The 27,893-nt window shown below is 36.4% G+C and overlaps 4 protein-coding genes across 4 annotated transcripts; 2 read left to right on the forward strand and 2 right to left on the reverse strand.

Annotated features, from left to right (window-relative positions):
• Positions 1–834: 834 nt before the first annotated feature.
• LOC121797776 (protein ROOT HAIR DEFECTIVE 3 homolog 1-like) lies at positions 835–6,054 on the reverse strand. The gene is made up of 23 exons (XM_042196489.1): positions 5,936–6,054; positions 5,478–5,621; positions 5,330–5,396; positions 5,150–5,252; positions 4,872–4,942; positions 4,716–4,779; positions 4,567–4,632; positions 4,426–4,473; positions 4,278–4,340; positions 4,125–4,181; positions 3,780–3,938; positions 3,628–3,696; positions 3,448–3,539; positions 3,241–3,319; positions 2,964–3,129; positions 2,732–2,856; positions 2,397–2,659; positions 2,224–2,320; positions 1,976–2,134; positions 1,806–1,910; positions 1,625–1,719; positions 1,452–1,548; positions 835–1,265 (listed from the first exon to the last, which is right to left on the reverse strand). The coding sequence occupies exons 1-23, from the start codon at positions 5,937–5,939 to the stop codon at positions 1,089–1,091; spliced, it is 2,370 nt and encodes a 789-aa protein (XP_042052423.1). The 5' UTR covers positions 5,940–6,054; the 3' UTR covers positions 835–1,088.
• A 1,052-nt stretch (positions 6,055–7,106) lies between these two features.
• LOC121797777 (transmembrane 9 superfamily member 7-like) lies at positions 7,107–11,105 on the forward strand. Its single transcript, XM_042196490.1, has 7 exons — positions 7,107–7,279; positions 8,329–8,493; positions 8,588–8,697; positions 8,868–8,976; positions 9,076–9,188; positions 9,410–9,560; positions 9,646–11,105. Exons 1-7 carry the CDS (start codon positions 7,166–7,168, stop codon positions 10,801–10,803), a joined length of 1,920 nt encoding a protein of 639 aa, XP_042052424.1. The 5' UTR covers positions 7,107–7,165; the 3' UTR covers positions 10,804–11,105.
• Positions 11,106–12,125: 1,020 nt separating this feature from the next.
• Positions 12,126–17,254, reverse strand: LOC121797780 (beta-galactosidase-like). Its single transcript, XM_042196492.1, has 19 exons — positions 16,716–17,254; positions 16,492–16,587; positions 16,270–16,382; positions 16,111–16,177; positions 15,923–16,015; positions 15,690–15,833; positions 15,339–15,427; positions 15,138–15,243; positions 14,961–15,048; positions 14,711–14,829; positions 14,470–14,634; positions 14,214–14,386; positions 14,024–14,133; positions 13,824–13,933; positions 13,619–13,729; positions 13,431–13,541; positions 13,137–13,342; positions 12,727–13,063; positions 12,126–12,652 (listed from the first exon to the last, which is right to left on the reverse strand). Exons 1-19 carry the CDS (start codon positions 16,884–16,886, stop codon positions 12,542–12,544), a joined length of 2,520 nt encoding a protein of 839 aa, XP_042052426.1. The 5' UTR covers positions 16,887–17,254; the 3' UTR covers positions 12,126–12,541.
• A 5,366-nt stretch (positions 17,255–22,620) lies between these two features.
• On the forward strand, positions 22,621–26,925 carry LOC121797781 (DEAD-box ATP-dependent RNA helicase 20). Its single transcript, XM_042196493.1, has 10 exons — positions 22,621–22,796; positions 22,934–23,208; positions 24,066–24,245; positions 24,408–24,569; positions 24,722–24,876; positions 24,982–25,074; positions 25,497–25,582; positions 25,681–25,907; positions 26,037–26,267; positions 26,688–26,925. Exons 1-10 carry the CDS (start codon positions 22,741–22,743, stop codon positions 26,744–26,746), a joined length of 1,524 nt encoding a protein of 507 aa, XP_042052427.1. The 5' UTR covers positions 22,621–22,740; the 3' UTR covers positions 26,747–26,925.
• The last annotated feature ends 968 nt before the right edge of the window (positions 26,926–27,893 follow it).

Below are 27,893 nucleotides of genomic sequence, written 5' to 3' on the forward strand. Positions count from 1 at the left end.
GAAGACGAATTGTGATAGAAAATGATGTTGAGAATGTTTCACCATTATTATTAACGTGTGGAGCCTTCCATTTAAATTCATGCTAGTAATGAAATTTGAGATTCTCATTATACATCAATTAATTCATCTCGATTTTGGTCCACCAATGGGTCACTAAAATCTACAAATATTTGCAGACAAATTTCACATTTTTTCTCTCAAAATACGTGATAGACAGACAGTTTAATTATTTTACAAATATACCACCCACCATGTAGTAATGCAAATAAACGAAAGTAAAAATAAAAATAAAATGAGTTTCACCTAACTTTACCATCAATACTCGTTTGATATAGATTACTCGTACATACATTTACTGCAATTAATCAATGTGCTGAAAAAGCTAGGCTGTAACAGCTAAATTTTTTCACAACTTTTAGAAGATAAGTATATGACCATCACGTATATGATAGCTGAATAACTGAACAAATAATAAATGCATTATTTATTTGTGAGATATCAATTTGGTGTAGGTCAAAGAATTACATACCAAATGAGAACCCATGCCACAATTAATAATTTCATATCCGAGCTACCACTGTTGGTGCATTATCATAGCATATTTCTACGAAATCAATATAATTAATTAAGGGTATTAGAGTTTAGACCCTTAGAAGGTGATTAAGTTAAAAATTGTGATGATGGGAATGTAAATAAAAATGCATAAAATAGAAACAAGTAAAGTAGGCTTGATGGGCTATATTTGGGCTTGGCCCAACTAGTTTGCCACTAAGCCTACTTTATTTCGAAGTATATATATACGGAGAAATACTATGTTGCGAAAGAAAAAGGGGACAAAAAACAGAGAGATCATGGCCTCAAGGATTTGAAGCCAATTACATCTGATTTGAATACAAAATGAACAATGACCAAGTTTCAATAAATACAAAATCAATTCAACTTCTAAGGATACAAAAATTGGAGACAGTCACAAACAAGGACATGTTAGTAAAATGCCTTGTGGATTATCACCTAAAAACAAAACATAGAGAAAAAATTGGCTTTTTTGTTTTAGTTTTTAACATTGTGCACATAAAGTGGCTGGTTGCTTACTGCGATTTGTTGTGTTCAGAGCCAGATGAATTTACCTCAGAGGAATTCGATTGAGTAGGCGCGTTTCGATTAGGATTCGTAGCAGCACCCGCTGTCCCCTCCTCGGCTAGCTTCTTTACAAGGTTCATTATAGTAGGAAGGAATTTGGTGGATACTGATATAATTCCAGGTAGCTGTAGTAATGAACACATATATCATAAATGTTATTGTATGCTAAAAAATACTAGTAACATTACATACTAACATATGAAATACAAAGCTAAATTGAAATATTTCATAGGAAATAAGGCCATAGAGTCATGTACATGACTAGTATTTGTAAGCTACAGAGAAGAAACATTTAAGGTAAGTCCACTTACAACTCCGAGGCGAAACTCATTGGACACGTCCATTTGCACCCAGACGGCTTTGAGGAGCAGAAATATCATGAAAATGACACCAAGATACAGAGGATTTCTGTCGAAATAAAGGGGCAGCGTCGTAATAAATAATCGCTCGATCAAAACAGATAGCATACGAAGAGAACGAGTACCTTAAAAGGGTCATAAACTCGTTAAAACCCAAGACTAGCAACGCGCAAATTGCCCATGGAGGTGGCAACCAGTTGTTGCTTCTCTTGTTGGCCTCCTGATAAGTAACAAAGCATATTAAGAAACGTAGAAACGAAGCATTAAACGAGTGTTTATAATGCGACGAATGAGCCTCATGTTTACCTGAGCAGTGATTGCCTGACCAACTGTATACTCTGTCTCACTTTTAAACTGCCTCCATAGAGATTTGCACTGGACCGGTGTTAACAAGGTTCTCGTTGGTGGAATCTGGACAGTGAACGAAGAATACGTTAACTACAACGCGCAATTTGCATAACAAGTTAACTAGCTACCTTTTCCCAACTGCTCGAGGCCAGAGGGTCTGCTGTAATACTCTTATTGCCGGAAGCTGCAGCGTTCGGGTCCATAAGAGCAAGGGACAAGAGACTCTCGATATTATCAGCATCGTCTTCCAGCCGGATAGCAGACATAATGGATAGCAACTTCAGCGACTGGCGCAGGAAGAAAACAAAACGATAATTCTTTTATATCTAACAAACATAATCGAATCAATTACCCGATTATGTAAAGAGTATCATACAGCAGAACGAGCAGTTTTAGTGATGCCTCGAATATCTTCCTTCCCAGTCCAGACACGTGGCATTGAATCAGCATCGTGACTAAACAGCGTTGTGAACCTGTACAAGGTAGTTCGTCCAACAATGGTTATGACATAACACCAGCAATATATCGTATGATGTGTACGACGAATACCTGTCTTTCATACGGATCAAGACTCTTCCAGCTTCCTCTTTCGCCTTTGCTTCAACGATCCCTCTTGCATGCGATTCCAGTTTCGACACCATCTTATCTTTTGTTCCATTATCCATTTCAAAACCAGCAAGCGAACCAGAAAATCCAGACACTGCCTTTTCCTTCTCGCGCTGGAGAAGCTTTCTGATAGCCTGCCATGTGTCGTTGCTGGCTCCATCTAACAAAGCCTCAACAGGTGCAGACAACGCCTCGTCTAACTTTGTCTGAAGACACAAAAAAAAACACTATTAGTATGAAAGTTGTGGCAACATGATCATAATGAGACCATCTCTCACCTCATATGTGCTTGTAAGCTCAGACAACTTGGCAGTCCGAACTGATTCAGTGTGTGCTTCAATATCGCGGCCGAGTTTCTCTCTCACTTTAGAAGAATCCCAGTTTGATTGTTCGATATGAACGCCTGCAAAGCACAAAATCACACGAAAAGCAATTCTCGTGATCAACAGAAAGAAGGTTGCTGCAAACTTGTAAAGACAGAGATATCAAGTAAAATGTAGATAACCATACCTTCAGCCTCCTCATCAAACTGTGACATACAGTGTTTAGCACAATCACGAGAAGCTGCGGAGAATCCTTTTCCCTCGTTTAGGGCATTGTCGAATGCTTCTTTGAACTTATCCAAGGCTCCAGAGCGTATATGTCCCAACATGGACTGGTACGCAGGTTGGACAAGCTAACAAAAACAAAGAAGTTAAATGTGTATTCCCTTGTCAAGATATTAGGTTTTGAATACTAAGTCATGAATAATATTTGTAAAGATAAACTTCACAGTATCATTTTATACCAGTAAAAGCTTATCTTCCAAATTTTTTCGCTTTGCAGTTCGCACACCTTCGTCAAAAAATGTGGCTTCAAAATCATACCTAACATGGGAAAGGGAATAAAACATTGGCATAAATGTCTCATGACTCAAAAATCAGATAGCACATTAAAACCATAAAAATTGATCAAAGGCCAGATACTTATATTAAAAAAAATCCGTGTGACTTACTCTTTTAAACAAACATCCATAATTGATGTCAACTTCTTCCCAAACCCTCGCACTGGTTCAGTTTGTACTGTCTCTTCTAATTCTCGCCATTCCTAGAAATATGAACAACACGATTCATAAATTTCACGGAATTTTAAAGATAACTCAAATAATATATGTACTTTGTCATGGGATCAATACCGCATTTTCACTGAAAGATGAGAACTTTTCATTAGCAATCTCTTCACAACGGACAGTCGCAACCATAACCTAAAAATGAACAAGCAAGCCGTTAAATGTTTAAACTTCCTCAAAAGTTTGTAGTGGTCCTAAAATCATATATGGATCGATACCTTGTGAGCAGGAAGGTCAAGGTCCTTGTTCTCTTTTATGACCTTCCATATTTGTTGTGCACTGAACGAAAAACCTGAAGCTGGAACTACACCACGCCTATCACCGGCAAGCCCACCAGGAGCGATAGATTGGTAAAATCGTTGTCTTAGACTCGCCACCTTAAATTAAAGAGAAAATGTTAACCAAATGAATTATTCCTTTCTCCAATATCCGGTGGATCATCAACCTTTTTTAGAGAGGTTGGGAGTAAGTAAATGATCAAGCAACCAGCTCCTTCATGACACAAGCTTACGATCATTTGAAAAATGAGCACAATTTTCCAGGATACAAAAACCTATATATACCTGCTCTTTAAATTGCTCTTCTTTCTCTTCGAAACTAGACAGAGCGACAACTTCAACCTGTCATTCAATGATTCCCGAGAAATAGTAATATCACCATTTATACAAAAAAATTATGAAGATTTGATTGAAATTTTCAACATCTCTTTGTCTTACATTGAAAAAATCGCTTAATGGAGTTTCCCTATGAGCTTCTGGTTTCGGGACAGAATCCCATATCTACCCAAGAAGGTATAAGGAAAAAACAAAGGAGTGCATTAGGGAGAAACTGTAATGAAAACACCAAATGTACATTGAAATGCACCTTCTGAATGTCTTCCCGTAGAACTGGTTCCAGGTTTTCCAAAGGTGTCTACATTAACGAAAATGAGAAATGCAGCATCTAGCTAGACAATTTTAGCGTATACAGTTAGGACTCATTTTAGACATATGAGGGAGAGCATACCCTTGTTTTATCACGAATAACGAACAACAAGGTTGTCTTACGCGGACTAAATAGTCTCATCATAACCTGTAAAGTGCATGTTAAATCATTGATGTATTTACTATTCATATCAAAGACTCTCAGACATCAGACTCGGGCCAATAACTTGCCTGAAACACCGTTTTTAAAAGAGGTTTATTTGCAGCTTGCTCACGGCCAATGTCATGACACCACCTGAACATTAAAATATATATCTTGACGCTAATTAGTAATTCTAAAAACAATACAAAAGCTAGTGCACATCTAATGAAATTCAATAATCTTACATGTTTATCAATACTATATCTGATACAGCAAGGGCAAAGAGAGAACTTTGTTTCTCGAAAGCCGTATCATCCTGGAGAAGAAAAAAATAGCTAAAATTTTATCACTTTAATAAACAATGACAACTAAGATGTGGCATATGAACTCTTTGTAAGATGTGGAATGCCAAAGATACAAAATAAGAGTAATAGATACAAGATGGAAATGAAGGCCATAAACCATGACACACACAAAATGCCACAAGAATGTTAAATGTCACTTAGCATAAAGTGAGTTAGACCTCTCCTCGTTCTCTTCCATCAGTACCCTCTAAATCCATGACAACGGTACAGGGTTCCATCCCGACACACCTAGCCATCCATATACCTTTAGTGGTTTGGGACCTGATTGAGTCGAACATTGTCAATATCCTAAACATATAACGAAACAAATCACAATGTAAGAGTAAGTAAGCGCGTGCCTTCCCTTGAAAGCATCCATTTCTCTGAAATTAGTACCAAACAGGTAATTCATCAATGTACTCTTCCCTGTCAAGAACGAACCATACTTCACATCAGCCACATTGACTATGATCGGTGACAATCACTAAGTATAAAAAAAATCTATACCGCTACTCTGAGGGCCCATGATGGCTACTACTGCATAAGAAAGTCCACAGTCTGAAAGTTTAACCTCCTTCATGAAATGATCGACCCCTTCGACATTGTAATTACCATCCCCGTCTATGAGGTGAGTTGAGCAACATTCTTTATCTAGGTAAACAACAATGTTTGCATTATAAAGCAATGTAACAAGTTATCAAGAATCACTCCACACCAAAAAAATCGAATGTCTAACACCTCAACAATTTCATGCAAATAAAAAAAAATTAAATGTAAATCGAATATCATGCATAGGCTAGTCAAAAAAATCCAATGAAAAAGTAGTCATGCAATCCAAAGCCACACATTGATAATACCAACAACCAATATAAAAATAATCGTTGATAATGATTATGGTGGATCATTCAATCGATGCGTTTTACTTTTACATAATGAAAACAAACAATAGAATGTCGTATGCGTACCCATGTGTGGAGGAAATTGAGAAATTCCGGTCACGGGCCGGAGATTGGGAGATCGGAGAATTGTGCGAAGAAGGTGAGGATCCTATATAAGCGTTAGTTCGTAAGCATACATGATTTTGTGTGTGTAAAATGTGTGAATTTGCGCTTTGGAAAAGTGGATGATCAGAGGAAAATTTATTTTTAGAGCCAAAATTGAAGGAGTGGTTGTATTGAATTAGTTGTATAACTAAATACGTACCAATTCATTATGGACTTTTAGTTACTTCGTCCCAATAATTATATTTTTAATACGGAATATTCATTAAAAATGCACAAATTTCATTTATAAATATTATCCAATAGCATATTATTCATAATATATTAGCTTATTTATCATTCTTATCACATACACCACTTATTTCACTAGGACCATGTTTGGTTGACGGAAAAGTAAAGTTGGCGAGGAAAATGATTCCTAGGAAAATGAACACAATGAATAATACTGTTGTCGACTTGATTTTGAGACCTTTGATCTTGGATTTTATTTATTCTACTCACATGCATACAATCGATTACATTTTTTTATCAATCAATTATGTGTGGTATTTATATTCATCTATGAAATTATTCAGTAATCAAATGTGTCTATATTCTAAATTTGTTATCATGGCATTTTGGTTCATTTGTAATTAAGAAAATATAAAATGTTGAATTTGATTTTATGAATGATGATGCGAACATGAATTGTGAGTAGTAAAATGTTATTTCTGTATTATCTCAATAGACAAATTATCATACAAGGATTATTAATGAGAGGATCATCTATTGCCCACAGCCATGAAATGTAAGATAGTAAAAATTAATAATATGGTAATTATCTTTAATTACTATAATTCCTAACACTCACAACATCAACTAAACATGTTTATTTTCCTATAGAAAGTATCAAATCAATTTTCTCTGTTTATAGAGTAGTATATATCATACACTATCACCTAATACTAACCAATAAATACTAAAATAATCGATTTAATTTAACTATGACATTTCACCAAACAAAATAATCCGATCATAACTCAAGCAAAATAAGTTATATCCGTAAATCGCAATCAGCAACGGCGACTTTGTACATTTCACCTTCTCTCATAAATCTGATTAAATCATAAAATAGTGAGTATAAAACCGCTGTTACATCTACCATTCAGTTTGTTTTACTCTCTCTCTCAACTTGGAGGATCCGAATCGAGAGAGATGGGTCGCCGAATACCGGGTCGGATCACCGCCATTGTTTCATGCTTGCTCGTGTTGTTCTCGTCGGCGCATTCCTTCTACCTCCCCGGTGTCGCGCCTCGTGATTTTGCTAGAGTAACGATTTTTTCTTCTCTCTTTCATTTCGGAGTTCTAGATCGAGGTTTAGCTCGATAAACCTTTCGTGATTAGATCTGTAGGTGGCGTGTTGGCTTTATGTGGAGCTTTGTTATTATCGTGTTATATTGATCGGTGGAGATCTAGGATTTATGCTTATCAAACCGGTCTTTGGGTGATTTTGGTGCGATCCGTGGTTTTTGGTTTCGTATTGAGTGTAATAGATGGTTTTACCTTTTTATGTATGTGGATAGGTGGCATTGGTGTATAATTGGATAATTTGTTTGATGTGAGTGAGTGTTTGACTTTGATTATAGGGGCTGCATGTGTTGCTTTTGTTCTGCTGTCTTTCTAGGTTTAACTGCTACTGTATGATTCAGGAAAGTACATGTAATTCTCTAGCATTTTATGGTCTGGATTTTGACCGGATGTCTTGTAGTATGAAGAAGGGGTCAGTGTGGATCTAGGATTGGTATATGTGCTGTATAAAGGGGATAATATTGATGCATTTCTTGCTAGTATATGAATATGGATTTGATAGGGAAAGTCAGCTGATCACATTTGTACTTTTTTTGTTCTGCGCTCGATCTATGATTGGTATCTGTGTTGTATAAACTATAAAGGAAATAATATTGAAGCGTTTTTTGCTGGTATATGAATACGGATTTGATAGGGGAAGATGAATAAGTTGATCAAATTTGTATTTTAATTTCTGAGCTCGGTCTGGCTCTCCATGTACTAGTCATGATGAATAAAGTTTTTTATTTCTCATCCTTCAAGACTTCAAAGTTAGCCATTGTTGATCAGATGCAGAAGCATAACACTATTATAGATGTAAATGATTTACAAAATGATTCCTCTTCTGGCTTACCAAATCTAATATTTCATTAATTGCTTTATTTTTTTCCAAAATGAGTGGAAATGTTTGGCTTGATCTCGTGCTTGATAGCTAATTACTTCACTTATGAATATGGTGAAGACAATGTCTTGCTTTCTCAGAATGTTATGCCTTCTCCAACTGTAATGCTTTTCTTTCCCATTCCTATCAGGGGGATGAACTTCCTGTGAAAGTGAACAAGTTGTCATCTACTAAGACACAACTTCCATATGACTATTATTTCTTGAAATACTGCAAGCCAACTAAGATTCAGAATGTCGCTGAAAACCTTGGAGAGGTGCTTCGAGGTGATCGTATTGAAAATTCAATTTATACTGTAAGTATCCATGAATAGATAAGTACTCTGTATTTACTCTTCTCTTTTTTATCCCTGTGTTCCTAATATAGACCATTATGCTTTGTAATATTAGTTTAACATGAGGGAGGAAAAATCTTGTACGGTGGCTTGCAAAAGTCATCTTGATGCTCAAGCTGCAAAGGATTTCAAGGAAAAAATTGATGACGAGTACAGAGTCAATATGTAAGTGTAAACCAAGCACACCTGAATTCTCTCTTGCTGCTGCCATTCTTTGTTAGTTTTTAATTTTTTTTGGCATTATCCATACTATTCTTCTACCGTATGATGATATACTGGTGATGATTGCTTTATTAATTCTTCATGTTAACATCTGAAACTGAAACTGGATGCAGGATTCTAGATAATCTTCCAGTAGCTGTACTTAGGCAAAGAAGAGATGGAATTCCATCTACAACTTATGAGCATGGTTTTCGTGTAGGGTTCAAGGGAAACTATGCTGGGGTATGTTTGTCTCTTTTTTCTTATGTTAAACATATGTCTCATTTGAAATATTTATTGCAAACGCATCTACTTGCTTTAATGCATGTAAATATTTTCCAGAGCAAAGAGGAGAAATATTTTATTCATAACCACTTAAGCTTCAGAGTTATGTATCATAAAGATCCTGATACTGATACTGCTCGAATTGTTGGATTTGAAGTATCTCCTGGAAGGTGTGTTGCTCTTATTTTAATAATTGAACCAATAACTCAGATTTGTTTACATGTATAGATTGACTTTTAAAGTTGAATCTGGAGCTTGTATGAGAAAAAATGATAATGGAGATAATTTTCCACATCTGTATACCATATAAGGAATGCCTAGGTTTTTAATTTCTTCCTGAAGTTATTTTTTTCTCGATTTTCATTTCCTTTTTCCAATATTGATCCTGCAGCATTAACCATGAGTTCAAGGAGTGGGATGAAAAGAATCCTAATGTGCCTACATGCAACCAGAACACCAAAAATATGGTTCAGGGGAGTACTGTACCACAGGAAGTGGATAACGACAAAGACATCGTATTTACTTATGATGTTACTTTCAAGGTAAGCTCCTGTAATTCAAAGAATTTAAATATTCTGCCAATATCTTTTGGTCCTCCCACAACAATAACACAAGATTCCATTGCAGGAAAGTGATATCAAGTGGGCATCCAGGTGGGATACATACCTTCTCATGAATGATGATCAGATTCACTGGTTTTCAATCATTAACTCCTTGATGATTGTCCTCTTCCTTTCTGGTATGGTTGCCATGATAATGATGAGAACTCTGTACAAAGATATTGCCAACTATAATCAATTGGAAACCCAAGACGAAGCTCAAGAAGAAACAGGGTGGAAGCTGGTTCATGGAGATGTTTTTAGGCCACCATCAAACTACGGGTTGCTGTGTGTTTACGTTGGTACTGGCATTCAGATCTTTGCAATGACACTCGTGACAATGATATTCGCATTGCTAGGTTTCCTATCTCCTTCCAACCGTGGTGGGCTGATGACAGCTATGGTTCTCTTGTGGGTTTTTATGGGGTTGTTTGGCGGATACTCGTCTGCCCGTCTGTACAAAATGTTTAAGGGAACTGAGTGGAAGAGGAATACCTTGAAAACGGCCTTCATGTTCCCTGGTATACTCTTTGCATTCTTCTTTGTGCTGAATGCTCTCATTTGGGGAGAAAAGTCATCTGGTGCTGTACCTTTTGGAACAATGTTTGCGCTTGTATGTCTATGGTTTGGAATATCAGTACCATTGGTATTTGTTGGTAGTTATTTGGGTTTCAAGAAGCCCACTGTTGAAGATCCCGTGAAGACAAATAAGATCCCGAGGCAGGTACCTGAACAGGCATGGTACATGAAGCCAGTATTCTCTGTACTCATCGGAGGCATCCTTCCATTTGGTGCGGTTTTCATAGAGTTGTTCTTCATCTTGACTTCCATCTGGCTGAACCAGTTCTACTACATCTTCGGCTTCCTCTTCATAGTTTTCGTGATCTTGATAGTCACATCCGCAGAGATCACCATCGTCCTCTGCTATTTCCAGCTCTGCAGCGAAGACTATAACTGGTGGTGGAGAGCTTACCTGACTGCTGGCTCCTCTGCTCTATACCTCTTCCTGTACTCGGCTTTCTACTTCTTCACCAAGCTGGAAATCACCAAGCTGGTTTCGGGCATTTTGTATTTCGGGTACATGCTCATTGCATCATATGCTTTCTTCGCCCTGACCGGAACGATAGGGTTCTATGCTTGCTTCTGGTTTGTCCGCAAGATATATTCCTCCGTGAAGATCGATTAAGCAAAACATAGAAGCGAGAGATTCTAAGAGTCTTTGGGATGGGAGACAAGTTATATCAGGTACACCTCTGATTTGCAGTATGAGCTTTTAAACTGTGTAAATGTTTACACTGCTGCAAAACCTCAATTTTCTGTTGCCACTGTATGGCTTGTCTTGTATTCTTAATAGTTTTTTCGACTTTTGTCATCTACGGTGATGTCACTCTTATGAAGTCTTTAAAGATTTTGAAGAACTTTGATAGTAAACAAACCAATCATACAAATTGTAGTTTAATATATATATCATGTTCTTCCTCGTTAAAATTGTTACTACTAATGTTAGGTATAAAGGTTTTACTTTTACTAATATTTATGCTTTGGGATAAGTGCTTGATGAGTAAGTATTTTTACCAGAAAGCACTAACTGTGAGTCATTTGTAGTATAATTAATTGTATTTAAGCAGTGTTCTATTTTGTTGATATATAATTGCAAGAATTTATTCTTTTTGTGAACACTTAGGTATTCCCTTAACTTTATTCTTGATTCTGATTATTTCAGCATTATCAAATGGAATTTTGGTTGGATACAAAGTGGATTATAGAGGAATCCTAAGATATTACTATTTGGATGAGAATTGGGTTGATTCTTATAACATTTGTGAAAATTTGGAAAAAAAATTATATTTATATACGTGGAATGTGGTTAGATGGATTCTTTTTGCATACCTCATTGTTGTATTTGAATAGGGTGTTAGCTAAATGCCAACATTTGATTTATTTATAGTCTTGGTAATATATTGCCTACCAAATAAAAGAATTTGGTAGATGCCAATTCAAAAGATAACATTTGATCATAAAATCGACCATCATATATTTGTTAGTATTTGGTCAATTTAACATTTACCAATAAATATTGTCCCAACTTAATTGAGAAATTTTTTTAGGATGAGAAAAAAATTAATTTTTAGCGAATAAGTGGATAAATAACAAAGTAAATAATGATAGTACAATATAAAACCTAAAAAAAGAAGCAAAAGCGATTAAATAGTTGATTATTGCTAAATGAGAAAATGACTTATTTAGCTTGAATATCAAAAAAACACGAATCCATTAATTGAGGATGGGATGGAATGAGTACTAGTTGTAATAGTTCATTATTCATACATGAATGGTTTTATATCAATGTTGTTGCATATATTAAAAAATAATTCTTCTTTTTATGACAATTGTAAATCATATAATGATCAATTCTCCACATTTATATTTAACTAATATAACTAGAATTTTTTTATCTGATCATCTCCCTAAATTTCTAGCATTAAATATAAATTCCCTGAATCTTGGTTGATAATCCAAAAGCCAAGAAATCAATTAAACAAACGACATTTGATCAACAAATCTCGACAATTGCCAAAGCATTTCTTACAAATTGCTTTCTTCAGCATGAGATTGTATGAATACTGGAGGTTTTGCACATGAACTCGTTTTGTCGTCGTGTTGTGCATCACAATTCACAACGCAACGATGAACAATGCCGGAAACTATGTATATATACATGTTCTTCTCCCGAATTAATCTTAAAATCTACTGTAACCTTGGACTTTAGATGGTGTGTGTTGTATGCGTGTACAACTTCAACCCAACATAGCCCAAATAAAAATGGTTGTGGTGAAAAATGTGGTGTCTTGGAAACTCATCATCTCAAAATTGGCTGTAGTGTGGGAGTACCTGTGGCGAAACAAACAAACGAGCGCCTCTCATCAGCTGCAGATGGCCTCGACTGAAAGCTTCTTCATCACATTCGGACATGGATCTCCACCAAAGATCTCGGGTGTTATAGGCACCGCGCAAGATTGCTGGCCGACGCAGTACTGTACAGAGAATGGGAATGTTTTAAATTAAACATGAGCAACGGTCTTGAATGCAGAAAGAGGTAAAGAAATACCCTCTCAAAAACGTCATAGGAGTGGAAGGCATGGCAGCTCCCCTGTTGGAAGCTTCCACAGGAGCCTTCGGGCGTCCCAAAGCTGGCAAACTTGATGGATGAGATCTTCTGACCCGAAGCACACGAGAGGTGAGCTTTTGGCCTCAATGGTTTGTCGACTTTCCCTGATGACAGCAGCTGCCAGTTCACTAAGGTTGGTTGCCATTCAAATATATCAGAGCATACGCTCGCTACTTCCCTTTTCACAAGATTGATCCCGTAAGGATTCCCTCCCCATTCTTCAAACAGGACCAACAGATTTCCGGTCGGATACAGCCACGAACGAGGAACGTGGTACCTAGAATGTAAATGTCCACGTCTCATCAAATTTGTGCTCATATCTGAATGAGATATGAAGAATATTGTATTACCATCTCTGAGAAGCTTCGCCACAGTTGGTTAGGCACTTTTTCTCGTTGAACCACCCAGCGTAGTTGCAGGGCTCGCAGCCATTAGATGCTTTGTACTGGTTCCAGTAGCGCCCGATGCTTTGGCCATTTATCCACACCTGACCTTTACTCATGGTATTCATATCCAACGCCAAAGGCTCGTCTCCTTCTGGAGCATTGAACGTAGTCTAGAAAACAACGAGACGAAAGTATTGGGAGACTAAGAGAAATAGCTATCAAGTTGCATAGAGAAATAACTGATCGAAACACACTTACCTTGTACCATGTCAGTGGTAGCCTTTCACTGACGTACGATCCTTCAACCCATTCAACGGAGGAGCTTCCACTGAGTGAGTGAAGGCTAAGAGATTCTCCTTTTAGACCGACCTGTCCAGAATTCGGTCGAGTTAACACACGGGAACGCAAGCAACGGAGATAAATACATGTGTCTTTTGTAAACTAACCGTATAAGACCATTTTTGCCATGTCAAGTCTCTTCGCCCCTCATTGAGACCACTGAGTGAAACGGGACCAAGAACTCCAGCGTTCCACGTTTCAAAATGGGGGCCGACATTCTGAGCTCACGCAGATGAAGAAACGTGTAAACAAGAAGCAAATGATAAGGCTTCCATGTATGCACAAGGGGCAGAGAAGAGATAGAGAACGTACCGGGAGACCAACAGCAATGCTCAGCAGCGAGATTTGGTTTACTCCGGCCTTCAGAGGCACGCTGTCCGTAAAAGTTAACTTGGGATGTTCTAGACTTCCATAGGCAGTTCCTGTAAGAAACTCATGTCAGGAAATCTTTCTGGTGACGGTCACATCGTACGAGATGCACAACACTTAATTTTATCCATTAGATTACGCACCTGAAAGATGTCCGTTGATAAATACATGCAAGGCATGGCCAGCAGACGATACTGTAAGAACGGGAGGCTTCCCCCCTCTAAAGAATCCTTCGCTCGGGTCAATCTCCACTCTGAATAACAAACAAACACGATAAACATAATATTGAGAAAGGATCAAAAGAAATAGAGTTGAATTCGACACTAGACTTACTCTGTTGTATACCATAAATAGTCGGTATTGTCTCTGGTGGTATTGATCTGCTCGACCAATCCAACCATCGTAAATGAGTTGTCCCCGTGTGATGCAGCCTCTTCGTTGTACGACTCCCAATCAAATCCTTTGCTGACAGGGGTCATTTTCATCTGTGCACTCTGAGCACCAATCTAAAGAAAAAAATTTGCTTATTATCAAGATGTTCTCTCTTTATATAATCGAGAGAACACGGGACTAAAAAGCTGTTTCTTACCCTTGCTGTATTATAAACAGTGTTCTTGCAATCTGGAAGGATGCTAATGGACCAGGGAGGCAAGTTGTAGTGTCCGTTCGCAAATGCCACTTTAGCAAACGAATGCTGATTATAATTTGCAAGAAAAGCAGCACACGGACCAGATTTCGATTTGAAAACATGAGCCTGCGTGGAAGAACATCACATTTCTGTCGTGGATAATGGAATCGAGAACGAACGGGAGAATTTTAACTAAACGGACCTCCTGATAGTTTCCAAGTGGCGTTACTGTAGGTTCTCCCGATATTAGAGCTGGCTCACAGAGCTTGATGGCTCTATGCAAATCTTTCAGATGACCCCACTTAGGCTCCCTCATTAATCCTACAAATAAAAAATTAAGATGTCGAGCCACTATATAGTCATGAAGTCGGTAATACGCTTAAATTGAACGGGAAGTCAATCACTACATCTAGAGCATAAAACTTTAACAGAAACAAAAATCATGTACGGACCATATTCATCAAGAGGCGCATCATAGTCATAGCTAGTAGCGATAAACGGACCACCAGCAGTCCGGCCGAAGTTTGTGCCTCCATGATACTATAGAAAAGGAGGTAAAACGCACTTAGCTAAAATGAAGCTATCATCAGTTTTATCTAGTCATCATGTTCAGAGAAATGACAATTTACCATATAATAGTTAATGTAAGAGCCTCCTTTTTGAATAAATTTGGCAACGGAAAAGGCCAGGTCTTCAGCTGGTCGATATGGAACCGGACCTCCAAATTCAGTAAACCTGTAGAACAAGTAGAACAATACTGCAAGACATTACTTTCCTATACAACCTATTAAATATACTCTTTGTTGAAATAGATCGGTTTCAGTAAGTACCAGCCGGTCCATGCTTCAGTCCACATCTTCGGTTTGTAAGCCTTGTTGGGTGAGAAGTAATCACAGTAGAAACCATTGCACGTATTAATCTGCAACAACAAAGTATGAGTAGGTGACTGTCAACGACAATAACCACACACGTCGTTAGGAGACATAGTTGAAAGTTGAGCATACTAATTTTATATTCAAGAATGGCATCATGGCATGATAGACGAAGGAAGCGAAACCATGTGCATTAGTGACAAAATCTCAAACATGATTGATGGCCATGAATGGGGGCAAGAAACTGTACAACACTAAGTACCCCACATGTAAAGCACAACTCAAATGAGAAAAAGGAGTATTACTAACAATAGGATCGGGGGCGTCTTCTTGCTTGCACATAATCCACGGGACACCAGTGCCGAGACTCACAGCCATTTTGGCCGCCCATTCCGTGTAAGCCCGCCCTGGTGCACCCAGCTCGTACTCCATCGGTCCATACTCATTTTCAATCTATCACAAAGAACACATTTTTTTCAAAGGCCTTCCAATTTCACCTAAATATGATGCTTCAGAAAATCGAGCGGGAGCATTTTGACTACCTGAGATAGTATAATCGGACCACCCTGAGTTTCGTACAGCTTTTCAGCTTTCATCATTTGCACAATTTTGGTTGTGAACTTTTGCATCGCAGCCTTTCGATAACAAAGAGTTTCATAAGCAACAACAAACAGGAAAACCAACAAATCAATCTATTAAACAAAACTTGAAATTTCAAAGAAATTAAAACCTTAAAAGGCTCATTATCAGTCCTGAAACTAATGCCTGGTACATACTTCAGCCAAACTGGGAAACCCCTGAGATAAGAAACAGCAAACAAACAAAACTTCAAATCAAGAAAACAGACACTAATTTTAGAAAACATCCTGAGCTTGTTTAGTATCATTACCCAAAATTCCACTCAGCACAGGCATAAGGACCAATTCTGAGGTGGGCATAAAGCCCAGCTTCCTTCACCAGCTTAATAAACTTCACTAAATCATACCTCCCCTCAAAATAATACTGCAAAAGATTCTCTTTTTAAAATCAGCCTCTGAGAAAATATAAGCACAACTCACACACACCGAGTTCAATATCTCAAAAAGCTGAAAATGCACATTCAAGTTCCAACCTTTCCAGGTTCAGGCTCATGCCCATTCCAAAACACATAAGTCTGAATCACATCTACTCCACCTTCTTTTGCCTTCCGAATAAGATCTGGCCACATCTGCAACTCCCATAAAGAAATAGTATTTCCTTAAACAACATGCAATTTATGGGAAAGAAAAGGAAAAACTCAAACTCCAAGAAACTGCAAAAGGAAAGATTTTTTAGGCTACATTGCTATCAATATACCTCAGGAGTGCTTCTTGGATAGTGTATTGATCCAGAAATGAGTATCCTCCTCTGCCCATTAACAGAAATGGCCCTTGAATCATATGAAACAGAAGCTTCTCCACAAGATACCCATGAGCTCAATAACACCAAAAATGCGTTACACATTGCAATATCCAATTTCAAACCCATAATGCCACGAATGACAAGAAACCCTCCTCCAAGATTGGATTTTTAGATAGAAATATGCTTTCTTTTATTTTTCTTGTTATATTATCTTTGCAAAATATACTTTGATTCCTCCTATCCCCTTTTCCCACTTTATTCTATGCTTGTTCCAATTAGAGAGAGAGAGAATGCAGCACAAAAAGTTGCAAACTTTAGCTGCAAACTGTCAGGAAAAATAAGGCTAAAACAGCTGCTATCCTTGACCTGAAGGTTTGCCTTTGCCCCCTGTTTGCTTTTGCTTGTGGTTCTCACTTCTCACTCTCTAATAATGAGAAGCTGCACACGCATTAATGTGTGTTTGTGCGTGTATTGTTCATAGATATATACGCAAGCTTAGTGTGTGTTTAAGATTTTGGGTGCTCTGAAGCTGCTTTTATGACAGACCAAAATTTAGGTGCTTCATTGAAAGTGGAAGGTGGGCCCATTTTTTCATACTTTTGGACCCACCAAAAAATTTATGGGTCCTACCTCTTTGGAATCTACTTCTGTATTAGCATATATCCCAGTAAAAAAATACAATTGATTAAATTTAATTCATCCATTTCCAAAAACTATAGGGCAATGAATAAGCACAAATCTAGATAGTAAATATTAGTATGTGGATGTAGATTTAATTAGATAAAATATAAATTGGATGAAATTTAGTTATATTTAACAGTACTCCACAAGTTATAACCACTTTGAACAAACAATGTGACTTTACTTGTCATTTCTAACATTCATTATTTTGGTATTTAAGTCCCACTTTATTGTCCCCCAACTTGTTCATTTATAGCTTCACCAAATCAAAAAACTTATTCATCTATTTTTTTTTTCTTTGGTTTTGCAGCTTGCAAGCATTCACATTGGTTAATTAATTTAGAGAATAAACGATCTCTTTCCGTAACTTATGCTTAAAAATTATAATTATATCTTAAGTAACTCTTAGTCAGTTAGTTGGCAATTAGGACCAAATCCACCAAGAATTTGGTCTCACGGTCTCACCCAGTTGGAGTTATTAATAGTTTAGAATTAAATCTTTAAAATTCAACAATAAAACTTTTATTCTTCATTTATTTTTGCTATTTTATAAGAGCAGGTTTTTGTAGAAGTTTCTAGGGGATTCGTTAAAGAAATATTTTCAATTGTATAGCTATAAGATTCGTATTTTTTTTACTTCAATTTTTCATACTATCATAATAGCAATTAGCAACCCAAATAGTGATTAAGGTATCTTATCTGCTAATCTAAATGAGCTTGTGATTGAAATGTTACGAGTTTAAATTTCGCAACATTTATAGTTAATTATTAGCTCGCAATACCTGTATAATGTGATGTATATTACTGATCTTGTCTAGATTAATTATTTTCTCCTAATCACGACATAATTACAGTTATAGAAAACCATATGATAAAAAAGTAAGATGGTAGACACCAAGGCAATCATCATTTTTTCAGTGAATCTATTCTAATAGAGGTAATTTTATTTTAATTCTTCAAAATATTGGGTAATGTTAAAGGGAATGGATTGATTTTGTTTGCCGGGGAAGAAAAAGTTTGTCCCACTTAAAAATATTAAAATAAGCATTGGTTAAATTAAAAACATTGCAATAATAACTGATGAATGGGCGAATTTTTGATGGTGATGAATGCAGGAAGATGCAGATCACGACACAGAAATTTTACGTGGTTCGATTTACTGAGGTAAATCTACGTCCACGGGAAGAAATGAGGGCAGAGTTGTATTGCTTGATCTGTTTTCTTACAGCTTACAATACAGACTTGCTATTTTGTATTTTATCTCTAGAAAGTGAGAGAGTCTATTTAGAACTTAACCCTATCTATCTGATCTAGGTTCTATTTATACATTGAACCTAGATCGTGGCATGCAGCCATTTACTAGGTAGTGGATGTCGTGGAGATCGTGGCGATCTTGCATGGGTCCACTATCCTGCATGAGTTAATGACTGCTTGACACCACTAAATAGATCGTGGGTGGTGGAGGTGGAAATCCTGCATGAGTCCACTATCTCCTAGTGATGAATATGCGAATTTTTGATGGTGATGAATGCAGGAAGATGCAGATCACGACACAGAAATTTTACGTGGTTCGATTTACTGAGGTAAATCTACGTCCACGGGAAGAAATGAGGGCAGAGTTGTATTGCTTGATCTGTTTTCTTACAGCTTACAATACAGACTTGCTATTTTGTATTTTATCTCTAGAAAGTGAGAGAGTCTATTTAGAACTTAACCCTATCTATCTGATCTAGGTTCTATTTATACATTGAACCTAGATCGTGGCATGCAGCCATTTACTAGGTAGTGGATGTCGTGGAGATCGTGGCGATCTTGCATGGGTCCACTATCCTGCATGAGTTAATGACTGCTTGACACCACTAAATAGATCGTGGGTGGTGGAGGTGGAAATCCTGCATGAGTCCACTATCTCCTAGTTCGGTCGAATACTGAGACCGAACTGCTGAATTATGGCCGAGCAGCTTTTGCCGATCTGAGAGTAGAGCTTGATGCCGACCTGAGAGCAACCGAGCTGTAGGCTGGGGCCGAACTCTTTGGTTGTGCCGAACTGAACTTTGATACTCTTTAGTCATGCCGAACTGATACTCTTTCTTGGGCTTTAGGCTGATGGGCTTTACTGCTGTTGGGCTTGTTTAGTACGTACTCCATCAATAACAAACAACCCATTATTACTATATGTGCATAATTGCGTCTACCTATAACATACTCTCCAAACAAGTCTACATCATAATTATTGAACGCATATTTAATTCAATTTATATAGCCTAACTGATATGAATTAATTCATTATTTATTTCAAAATTCTGGATGCATACATTTATGTCATAATTTAACAAATTACCATGTCAAAATAAGATTAAATCTGCACAGTTCATCTGTTCAGCTTCTCACCAACGTGATTTTTTTTATCTGATTACTATAAGCATCCAATGTCCATACATTATATTAGAAAATATTACTAATATTAGTATGATGAAACTTGTTACAGTAAATAAACAAAAATTGAAATAAGTAATTTTTTTTAAATAAATTTGAGGCTTCTAATTTACATCAACTAGTTCATTTGATTTTGTGGGCCATATGATTGATCCATCCATTTTAATGTTTAAGCTTAATTAACATCATTATTGGACCCAACTACTATGAGTCTCGTTTTCTTTTTGTATTATTGTAGCCTATTTATAGGGATGGGCTTCAATCATAAAATAAATAAAAAACATTTAAATCAAATATTGTAAATAAATAAAAAACATTTAATCAAATATTGTAGGGCCAGCTTTCAAAATTATGTCTTCCTCTACCAATAAGTTATACTCTACGAAATTCACATTCATTATTTATTATTATAAGTACAATTTATTATATTAATCAAATCAATTAATGTTAGCAATGACGTTTCATTCCGCTTAGTGATCAAATAAACCCACTCATAACTTTTTGATTATTTTGCATGTGACTATTGTGAAAATAGTGTATATAATGATTAATATTTTGAAAATTTTAAAAGTGTTACTTTAAAGATATTAAGACAATTTTTCGAAAAATGATTGTAATATTCTGGCATCATTGCTAAATGGAAATTATCATCTATGAGCTGTCAATATATATTTTGTTCAGGCAATGTTATCTCTCTAATATTTTTATGAATACTCTATTATTCGAGATTAAATAATATTAGATTATTAAAAAATATTTTGTTATATAAAAAATCTAAAATCTATAAACCATAACTTTTTTAATGTGGCACTCTTAAACTATCAAATTAAATAGCTCCACTATTTTTTTGTAACAAATTTATTTGATTTGGACCAGTCAAATTACAAACAGGCCCAAAGGGCTGCTTTCAACCTTTGGTCGATCCTATACGGCTATACCTTTTTAAATCCAGAACTCTCTTCAATTTTCAAATTATAACTATTTTATAAATATTGTAAGAATGATGAGTTCGTGCAATCGATTCATCTTCTTTTATAATGTAATGTTCCGATCCAAGTAGAGAATAAGCTTGATTTTTGTAATTAAAATTTAAGGATATTTTATAATAGAAATATCTAGGAATAAATAGGATATTTTATACTTCGACTTTTAATTCACACCATTTCTACAAATATGAAAAATTAATGATTAATACGTTTCACATAATCAGAAAAAGACAGATAAAATAATATACTTTGGTTTGGGATATGTACCATATTTTTGCTAAGGATGGAGAGCAATTCTTTAACAATCTCGTCAACAACTGACACGCGCAATCAGAGCCTATCAAAGAACAAGAATACGATTAAATTTTGAAACTTTTTGTAGTTGTCCAAAGATGATAAATGTATTGCTACCTTGTGCACATCCAAATTAAAGTTCTTTGTTTTTTTTAATCATCAGCCAGAATAGTTGTGCACTGATTGAAAAGCACGAAGCTGGAACTACACCACGCCTGTCGGCGCATGCCACAAGGAATGATAGAGTGGTTGAATCGTTGTATTAGACTCGCCACCTTCATTAAAAAAATGTTAAAACAATGCCCGATAGTAATTAGATCATCAACCTTTCCCAGAGAGGCCAATGCCCGATAGTAATTAGATTATAAAACAATTAACTCCTTCACAAACACAAGCTTACAAGCTTCAAAAACGAAAACAATTATGTACTTGCTCTCTGAATTGCTCTTCCTTCACTTCAAAACTAGAGAGAGCCACAACTTCACTTTATACCAATTACGATGACTTGACAAATTAATATTTTAGGAAATTAATATTTTAAGAGGCATTCACATGTATATTTTTTTTATCAAATTGTTTTTCATTTCAACTTTAAAAGCCGCGTGTAAATCAACAAATTATTCATTTGTTTTTGATTTTACAACAAGTTGAGATTATGATGTAATACTTCACGACTTTACAACGTCAATCAAAATGGCGTAGTACAAAATTATATTATTCCATTTATTAATTACTCATTGCATATCATTCTTCACATCTCATTATTTATTAATATAACGTAATTTAACAAATGAAATTATATAGTAATTTGGCATAATATTATAGTACTATTTCATTACTTACTGCAAATTTTGGAACAAAAATAGAGAGTGATCATCGATGCATAGGTATGGACAAAGATCAACTACTAAGGAGTAAACTATGATGCATAAGCAAAGATGATAAGCAACTCCTTCTGAAGCCAATGACTCCTTATGAAGTCAATGACGTCATGAATGAATTAAAACATAAAAAAATATAAAAATGATAAGAATATGCACCACGTATGTTCGAAGAACTTAATTAATTTAATAGGTGTTTAACCTAGGACATTTCTACGATGGGTGATCCCTTTGAACAATGGGCGGTATGAGAGCCAAGTCGTTGCACTCTTATAGTGTAGAGTCTTTTGGTTGACGACTAAGAGTGTCACGAAAGTAAGTTATCAAACCATGCTAGTGTAAAATCTTGATTGATTGCATACTCAAAATAAATCAATAATTTGATAATTTGCATGCAGATTTTAGCTTCTTGCTAAATCCGAATTGATCGAAAGTTCATATAATTTTCATGCAATTAACAAGTTAAAATGCACATTTTCAGATTTTCTCATAATTAAAGAAAAGACAGGGGTGGGAATGAAAATATATATGTCTCGTGGGACTTAATCCGAAACTCTTTAGTTTCCAATAGCTGCGAGAATTTGAGAAATAATCCATCCACACTCCCAACATTTCTGTATTCTCATTTTGCAATTCCCAAATTTTGCTCGCTCAAACCCTAATTTCAATTCTCACCTGAAGACCTCGAGCTACACGCGCACCATGAGCCGCTACGACAGCCGCTCCGCCGACCCAGGCTCTTACCGTGAGCGCCGCGGGTAATCACATGTTTTTGGCGTGTTTGCTTAATTCAATCCATACGCATTTGCTCGATATAATTATCAATTTATCTCCAGCTGAATTTGGAAAACGAAGTTAATGGTGTATTTATCGTATATTCTGTGTGTAATTTTAGGGATTCGGGGTTTGGTTATAAGAAAGAACACGACAGCAGTTATCGGTCCTCGTCTTCGTCGACGAGAGACTCCGATGGCGGGGCGGAGACTGCGCCACGGAAGTCGGAGTTGGATGGACTGACGCCGTTCGAGAAGAATTTTTATGTGGAGACTCAGTCTATTGCCGCCATGTCGGAGAGTGACGTGGAGGAGTATAGGCGGCGACGGGAGATAACCGTTGAAGGGAAGGATGTGCCGAAGCCTGTTAAGAGCTTTAATGATGTCGGTTTTCCAGGTAGCAATCTATTTTCTGTTATTTTTATGGGAGCCACACAGTTGATAATATGTCGTGCTAGGTTAGTATGTTTTGTTGGTCTGGCGCCATATGCAGTCTAGGGACACTTTAGTGTCTTAAATTCAATTATTTGTATTGATACTCTTGCCACGTTTGGGAGCTAAAGACCTATCGTGGCCGGTTTTGGGATGTTCATAGCAAAATTCTGATAAACGTACTTATATGTATATGCGTCCACGCTCCTGTATTTGTTTTTTGGATCTAGATCAAGCGAGTTTTGAGTAATTGTTAGATGAGTAGGAAAAATTGAGCAGGTTTACCTATTGTGTTTGGTCTTGCAAATTTGTAGTTGTACTATTTGAATCACGTTTACCTTTTAGAATGCTATACGGAGTATGTTTTTCCCTTAACAAGATTGAAGCGAATTTTAGGATCTATGATATAAGGTATCTTGGCAGATAAATATGTTTAGCGCATAGCTCCAGTATTATTTTCCCATCAAAATGGCGGGGTACTGTGGTGCTGCTGAAAATCCTGAAGACAGACAAAGCATTTGTAGTTGTGCTGCTTAGTTGGAGTACTTACTTGGCCTCCTGTGTAAAGAATGAAATCATTAATCATTTAGGGTTGAAGTTAGTGGCCTTTGTTCAGCTTGCTATGGTCAACTTCTCTCGTATTGTTTGACAACTAGAATAGCTACATATAATTGTTCTTTCATGCATTATGTCGTATGACATTTTTCTCTCAGTTTCTGGAGTTCCTTAAGGAAATCTTATAGGTTTGTGGTAGGCTAATCCCATTTATTGCTCTTAGTTGTCCCCCCTTCATAGATTGAGCCATTTGTTTTTGTGAAACAGAATATGTTCTACAAGAAATTGAAAAGGCTGGATTTACTGAACCTACACCTATTCAAGCTCAAGGGTGGCCTATGGCTCTGAAGGGACGGGATCTTATTGGTATTGCAGAAACAGGGTCCGGGAAGACGCTTGCTTATCTCTTACCTGCTATCGTCCACGTTAATGCACAGCCATTCTTAGGTATTGCAGGATATTTTGTTCATTAATTACATTGGATTGCAGTAACCAACTTCATGCGGCACATATGTGGATATATGTACTCATCTATCTTTTAATTTTTCAATTAATATAGTTGCTCATTGGTTGATAGAAATGTTCTGTGAATTTGTGTTTCTTTGCTAGCTCCGGGAGATGGTCCAATAGTTTTAGTTTTAGCTCCAACTCGCGAGCTTGCTGTTCAAATACAACAAGAAGCCACTAAATTTGGTGCATCTTCAAAGATTAAGAATACATGCATATACGGAGGTGTCCCTAAGGGACCCCAAGTTCGTGATCTCCAGAAAGGTAGGTGGCGATAAGCTCAAGGTGACTTTACTACTGTATCGTGATGTTCATGGATCGGGTATTCCCTTCTGCTTCTTCCTTTTCATTTTAACTCTGTTATAGTATGAAATTCCATAATCAGTGTCCCTATTATTGGCTTAATGTACTTATAGGTGTTGAAGTTGTCATAGCTACACCTGGAAGGCTAATTGATATGTTGGAATCTCACCATACTAATTTGCGAAGGGTGACTTATCTTGTGTTGGATGAGGCAGATCGGATGTTAGACATGGGTTTTGAGCCTCAGATTAGAAAAATTGTTGATCAGGTTTGTTCAGTGTAGTGGTCAACTATAATAATCTATCCATGATGACACACTAATTTATGTGAATTTGTGATTAAGACGATCTAAGGTTTTGAATTGTTTGTGCAGATCCGCCCAGATCGTCAGACTTTGTACTGGAGTGCCACATGGCCTAAGGAGGTCGAGCAACTTGCTAGGAGGTCCCTTTTTAATCCATATAAAGTAAGAGCTCTTCTCTATGCTTTATGTAATAAAGTTGCTGCTCAAACTTGGAAATATTGTGTGGCAGAGTACCATTACGTCACTTATGAATCCTAATCTAATCTACTGAGAGTTTGAGTAGTTTATAAGTTGGGCTTGCATAAAGCTGCATGGATTAACCTTCTCTTATATTTCAACATCACATAATAACCAGTATTTATAGTAGTCTGAAGGCTGGCGCTGAATTGACAACATAATGACTGCTTTATAGGATCAGGATTAGAGTTAAAAGTACATTTTTTTTTGAAGCAGTGTTTAATTGGATAGATCTTGAATTCAGCATTCCTTATTAGAGGCAGTGTTCAACTATTCAAGTTACGAATTCATAATATTTGAATTGTATTTCTTCGTCTTCTCTTATGCTTGCTGATATATCGTAACAGGTAATTATTGGGTCACCAGATTTGAAAGCCAACCATGCAATTCGCCAGCATGTTGATATTGTATCAGAAAGTCAAAAATATAACAAGTATGGTCAAATCTGCATTCCCTTATCTTTTTAATGATTGAAATTCAATTCGGGATTTCTTACAGATGCTTGTTCTTTAACTCCTGTATCACACTCAGATTAGTGAAACTGCTGGAGGACATAATGGATGGTAGCCGCATTTTGATTTTTATGGACACTAAAAAAGGTTGTGATCAGACTACTAGACAGCTCCGTATGGATGGTTGGCCAGCACTATCTATTCACGGAGATAAAAGTCAAGCAGAGAGAGATTGGGTTCTGTCAGAATTCAGGGCCGGGAAGAGTCCCATAATGACTGCTACAGATGTCGCAGCTCGTGGTTTGGGTAAGTCTCATAGCATCTAGATCACCTTTTGTTTTGTTCCAAATCTATTTATAAGAAAAATGTTACATAAGAAAAATGTTACATATGGGAACTTTGTTGAATGGCTTCTGAGTCTGTTGAAAATTACAGATGTCAAGGATGTGAAATACGTGATCAATTATGACTTTCCTGGATCTCTAGAGGATTACGTTCACCGTATTGGTAGAACTGGAAGGGCTGGTGCTAAAGGTACTGCATACACTTTCTTCACTGCCGCTAATGCCAGATTTGCGAAGGACCTCATTAATATCCTGGAAGAGGCTGGACAGAAGGTCAGTCCTGAATTGGTATCCATGGGACGTGGTGCACCTCCTCCACCAGGTTCGCTTCATTTCTTCCAAATAATGTTCATATGTGATTTGTTTCCTGTTTCCTGTTCAAGCCATGTGCCTTTTGTTCAGTTGGAGATTGAAATTTTGAGCATTCTATCTGCAATTTCATTTCATAAGGCAACATCAACTCCATGTTTTGTGTTTATTGGGGGGTTTGGGGTTGCTAAGATACTTAGGTATTATTGGCAGTTATCTTTTGGGGTTGACTTGTATTAATTTTTTTTTCGAACTGGGAATGTAGGATTGATGGTTCAGTTTATTGTTGTACATGATAGTTCGTTCCACAGTACCAAAGTCCTTGCTAGTTTTCTTGAACTTCAAAGTTCAAACTGCATGGTTTCCTTTCAACATTGATTTGAAGTTCTACTTAAAGAGTACTCCTACTAATTATTGCGCCCTGTGATGATAGCATATGGTGGTTCTCGAGATCGTGGAAGGGGATATGGAGGGGGACGCTCTTGGAACTGAAGTATAGTGTTGCTTCGAAAAGGTTTCTTCAGAGAAAGTGCAGCAGTTAATCAGCAATCTATCCTCATGTAACATTGATCAGAACTTATTCGTGTAGAAACAAAACATGTTTTAAATTCATGATTATTTGTATTATCTCAGAAGTAATATCTGCATTCGAGCAAATTTGCTTTGATTTATCTCTCCCTGTTCATACTTACTGACATTATGAGTTTGTTTTCTCGAATGCGTAACCTTGGATTATTAATTTAGCAATATATTGGATTTTACATCCCAGCTTTCATTTGATTTGTTTGCAATCAATCCTTGTTTCTACAAGGGTTTCACAAAGGATGGTGTCACAGTTTATCCCTGAAAATAATATGCTGATGTATATTTGGGCTCATTTAGTGGATTTTGTGAGCCCTTTCCCAACAGAATATTTACATTATTGAAGGAAATATATATTTTTTTCTCTTCAAATTCCAAGGGTTTATTCGTTTTACCTTAAATCTTTTCTTTTTCAGTGATACATCATGGGAATTTAATGAATAATGTACAATGTAATAGAACTCAAATTATTGAATAATATTGAATGTGAGTTTAGATTAATGTATTTTGGCTTTCAAACCGTATACTACAAATTATTGAGAAAAAAAGCCAAAGATATATAGTAATCTCAATAGTAAATAATAAAAAATTGATTCTATCTTCATTAATTGTAATCCATTAAATAGTACTAATATAGTAATATGGAAAGAAGAGATATATGGATTTGAATAACAAGCAACAATAGAGAATATCGTACATGCGAGTTCGTATTTATGAATTTTGTAGAAAAATATTGGAATCTTGATATGAAAAGGGTGAAGATGGGAGAGAAAATATTTAAAATTATTTTGGATGTGAAAAAGAGATCAAATCGGAAAGGAAGGGAATTGAGGGGGTGACAAATTATTTAGGAAACAAAGTATTCCACAACTAAAAAGATTAGAAGAAGATATGTAAATATGAAATCTCCATTCCTCTTAATTAAACTGATCTTCTTCCTATATATAAGTAGACGGTTTTGATTATAAAACCTTAACGATCATATAAACAAATTAACTCTATGGTCATTATATATATAGTTAATACTCCCATACAAACTAATAATATTGGTATTGGT

The sequence above is a fragment of the Salvia splendens genome, chromosome 4 (genome assembly GCF_004379255.2).
Source record: "Salvia splendens isolate huo1 chromosome 4, SspV2, whole genome shotgun sequence".
NCBI classification, from domain to species: Eukaryota; Viridiplantae; Streptophyta; class Magnoliopsida; order Lamiales; family Lamiaceae; genus Salvia; species Salvia splendens.

What these genes read in the sequence shown, in the direction of transcription:
- LOC121797776 (XM_042196489.1), bottom strand. An exon ending in AAGAGCAATTTAAAGAGCAG is followed by an intron (nt 3,939 to 4,124) that starts GTATATATAGGT and finishes CTTTAATTTAAG; the next exon opens with GTGGCGAGTCTAAGACAACG. An exon ending in TTGATCCGTATGAAAGACAG is followed by an intron (nt 2,321 to 2,396) that starts GTATTCGTCGTA and finishes TACCTTGTACAG; the next exon opens with GTTCACAACGCTGTTTAGTC.
- LOC121797777 (XM_042196490.1), top strand. Translation starts at nt 7,166, where the DNA reads ATGGGTCGCCGAATACCGGGTCGGATCACCGCCATTGTTTCATGCTTG. An exon ending in TCAAGGGAAACTATGCTGGG is followed by an intron (nt 8,977 to 9,075) that starts GTATGTTTGTCT and finishes AATATTTTCCAG; the next exon opens with AGCAAAGAGGAGAAATATTT. An exon ending in CTTATGATGTTACTTTCAAG is followed by an intron (nt 9,561 to 9,645) that starts GTAAGCTCCTGT and finishes ATTCCATTGCAG; the next exon opens with GAAAGTGATATCAAGTGGGC.
- LOC121797780 (XM_042196492.1), bottom strand. Translation starts at nt 16,886, where the DNA reads ATGGGTTTGAAATTGGATATTGCAATGTGTAACGCATTTTTGGTGTTA. An exon ending in CTTACATTAACTATTATATG is followed by an intron (nt 15,049 to 15,137) that starts GTAAATTGTCAT and finishes CCTTTTCTATAG; the next exon opens with TATCATGGAGGCACAAACTT. An exon ending in TATTTATGGTATACAACAGA is followed by an intron (nt 14,134 to 14,213) that starts GTAAGTCTAGTG and finishes TTTGTTATTCAG; the next exon opens with AGTGGAGATTGACCCGAGCG.
- LOC121797781 (XM_042196493.1), top strand. Translation starts at nt 22,741, where the DNA reads ATGAGCCGCTACGACAGCCGCTCCGCCGACCCAGGCTCTTACCGTGAG. An exon ending in AGTTCGTGATCTCCAGAAAG is followed by an intron (nt 24,570 to 24,721) that starts GTAGGTGGCGAT and finishes ATGTACTTATAG; the next exon opens with GTGTTGAAGTTGTCATAGCT. An exon ending in GAAAGTCAAAAATATAACAA is followed by an intron (nt 25,583 to 25,680) that starts GTATGGTCAAAT and finishes TATCACACTCAG; the next exon opens with ATTAGTGAAACTGCTGGAGG.